This window comes from Octopus bimaculoides, chromosome 1 (assembly GCF_046866305.1).
Source record: "Octopus bimaculoides isolate indiv1 chromosome 1, ASM4686630v1, whole genome shotgun sequence".
Lineage (NCBI taxonomy): Eukaryota > Metazoa > Mollusca > Cephalopoda > Octopoda > Octopodidae > Octopus > Octopus bimaculoides.
This window is the reverse complement of record NC_142928.1, coordinates 100,187,564-100,191,016: the sequence shown is the minus strand read 5'-3', so window position 1 is coordinate 100,191,016 and position 3,453 is coordinate 100,187,564. Positions and strand designations below refer to the sequence as shown.

Below are 3,453 nucleotides of genomic sequence, written 5' to 3'. Positions count from 1 at the left end.
ATCTGATTGGACTGTTTTTTACCATGTCTTTTTGGTTTTCTCTCTCTCTCTTTGTCATGGATATCTTCTAATGATATGGTACTTTTTCACCCATTTAAGAACTTAATTTTCTCATAAAGTAACATGAAAGATGTTATGACTAAATTTGTGAGCTTTCATTTATTAGTAGTTAACCCTCTAACTGTGAAATTAGCATAGAATTTTGTCAGTGAACAGGTCGCGGTCTCAAAGCGACGAAAATATTTTGACAAATTAAATTTAAATGTTGAAGTGAATCTAACAGTTTTTGTGTGTTATTTTAAATGGCTTATAAACACCTTCCACGCTGCAATTGTTTTAATTCCAGCACACGATCTCAGATCAGGTCACTTGCTATGCAAGTACATGTTCGCAATAAATTTCATGGTTATTCCCGTAATGATGTTAGATATCTACCAAAAAAAAAAAAAAAAGAATTTGTATTCTCTGCAAGTCATTACCTAAATAAACTTGACATATCCCGACAAAAAATAGTTTCAAATGTGATGTTACTCATCATAAGATAGATTGGTATATAAAACTGCCTTCCACAGTTAAGAGTAATGAAATTTAGAATGATTAGATTTCATTTCCACAGTAAAAGAGTTAAGTGTGATAATTAGCCTCACTAGATTTCTAGTTTTAAAATAGAGCACTATTAGGTTAATTCAATGACTATAAAAGAGGAATTCAATGCCTTGGGAGATAATTGTGATCAGTTAATCTATAGTGTATTGCGGTTTAGAAATTTTTAACAGTATGTGCAAGGAAAACTGAATTCTTCCCATGAAAACAAACTTACATGTGTTTGTGGGAGGAATATTTCATTGTGAACCTCACCTGTGTTTTGCAAAATACCAATAATTGCTGCAAGCTGAAGTATCAACTGGCCCTGCAGAGAAGGGTCAGTCATTGGGATGTGGCTTAGTGGTTAGGGTATTGGATTCATGATTGTAAGATTGTGGTTTCAATTCCTGGACCAGGTAACGTGTTGTGTTCTTGAGCAAAACACTTCATATCCCATAGCTCCAGTCCACTCAGCTGGCAAAAATGAGTAATCTTGCAATGGATTGATGTCCCATCCAAATGCAGAATATATACACCATGAAACTGGGAAACCATCCCTTGTGAGTTGGCAAGACTTGAGAAGATAAGAAAAAAAATGCAGTCATCGCTATATTAAGAATATACTTTAATTTAGTGTAATTAACTAAATGTATTTAATCAGAAACCAATCAGTCATGAATAATGTTTAGTCCCAAGTCAGCCCTCTTCAAGTCAATCAATGGTCAAAGGCATTCTAGACATGACCATCCTGTCTTTCATTCAGATATAGCATTATATCTTGCTCTACATTATTTAACATGTATTTGTTTTATAGATGGTAGTGTGCAATATGGGAGAGATTTAACTGCTTTTTTAAGTAGGTCAAATGTTCATATAGAACATTTGATAATACTATTAGCATTTGTAAAGAATAAAAAGTTTTGAATGGTACAACAATGTACTATAATACAAACAATGGGTTATATACCTGTTGTAATTTAGTCATCCATAGTCTGATAATATTTCGGAATAAAATTCCTTCTTCAGATATTCTTAGATAGAATCGCTGCTATAATCGGTTTTCAAATGGCTATTTTTTTTTTTCAGAAGCATCACAGCAGTGGTCTCACGAAGCTTCTTCAGGAATTCCTCATGAGAAGTGCGTGAGGTCAGCCATGTCTCAATCTCGTGTATGCTGGTACATCCATAGTGCTGCTTCTAAGTTATATATTATACATGCAGCTTCCTTTCTTTTTCTCTTCTCATTTTTTGTTATAAACAATAGATGAGCATATTATCAAAAATGAACCTACACATATCCAGATGTAGCTAAATAATATATTGATTGCTAACCTCCAGCCTGTTGTTAATTTGGGGCCCTAGTCTGTGTATGAGTATAGCTTCCTTAATTCTTAAATTACCCAAATTTCTTTCATTGGCCTCAATTGTGACTGTTATGCTTTTGTCGTTGTTCTGGCATCTGTCTAGATGTTTTCTGAAAGAGGAGGCTCTCCTGTTCAGATATTCTTTGATGTGGATGTGTAATGGTCTTGTTGTGCTACCCACATAGAACTTGTTGCATTTGTTACATTGTATTCTATACACAACATTTACCTGATGGCATAAATCTGTGCCATGGATGGGACAGTTTGTTAGTGTGCATTTACTGTTGTCCCTTGTTCATTTCTTTGCGAGTTGTCCTCTCAGAGAGGGGCTGGAGTGGGCTAGTTGTATGTCTAGCCCTTCTCTTCTTATGGCTCTTCAGATGGCTGTAGTTATCCTCTCACTAAAATGGGGTATTTTAAGGAAGCATGTGTTGCTGGGTTTTCTATGTGATCAGCGTGTTAGTCGTCTTGGGTACTTAAGCTGATTTACAATGGATCAAGGGTACCCATTGGTTTTCAATATATCTAGGAAGCATGTAGTGTGGGTCACCTTGTACTCCATTCTGCTGCACTTGCCCTGGATGCGTGCAAGTTCATTTCTGGCATATCCTATTTGGGCACCGAGTGGAAGTGCTGAATTATATTGGACAAACATATCTCTACTGGCTGCTTTCCTGTAGAACTCGGTGTAGATCTCCCCTTCTTCCGTTATATTAAGTTTGAAGTCAAGTAGTGATAGTGATCCAGTGATGTTGGGACGTTCTATAGTGAACTTTATGTTCATGTCCATGTTATTGAACATCATGAATATTCTGTCAGCCTCTTCACGGGAGGATGTGAGTATGAGGATGTCATCTACGTACCTGGTGAAGAAGCCATATGATCGGTAGATGTTGAGTGCTCGACGTTCCAGATGGTTCATATAAGTGATGGCTAGTAGGCCTGAGAGACTGGATCCCATAGGGAGACCTGTTGTCTGTTTGTATATGTGGTCCTGGAAAGAGAAGTAGGTATTGTCCACGATGATGGACAAAAGTTGATGTATATCAGCTGCACTAAGTCCAAAACATTGGATGTCGGACGCTGTTATGCAGTCAGTCAATAGGTTGACCGCCGAGTGTGCTGGCACCGTTGTGTACATTGAGACATTGATGGAAATATCTATAGCAATATTAATGAACAGTGAGTTTCAGCAAGACTTCCTTTTGTCCCCCTACAAAGACACCCCTTTTTTTTTATTTAATTTTTTTTTTCTACACAGACCCCCGTTTTTGCCTACGGAGAATACGAATCTGCAAAAAAATTGGCAAAAATTGGCATTTTTAAATTAGGGTTAGGGTCAGGGTTTTAGGGTTAGAGTTAGGGTTGGGATTTTAGGGTTAGGCTTATGTAAAAAAGGGAAAAATGAAGATGGGAGGGTGGGTCAAAAAATTTCAAAATTCCGATTTTTGGCAGTATTCCGGAATCCGAAAATGTGGGTTTTTGGAAAAAAAAAAAAAATTTA

The 3,453-nt window shown here is 36.7% G+C and overlaps 1 protein-coding gene across 1 annotated transcript; it reads right to left on the bottom strand.

Moving 5' to 3' along the window:
• Positions 1–2,445: 2,445 nt before the first annotated feature.
• On the bottom strand, positions 2,446–3,090 carry LOC149137643 (uncharacterized). The gene has a single exon (XM_089348656.1). It carries the CDS (start codon positions 3,088–3,090, stop codon positions 2,446–2,448), a length of 645 nt encoding a protein of 214 aa, XP_089204782.1.
• Positions 3,091–3,453: the final 363 nt, after the last annotated feature.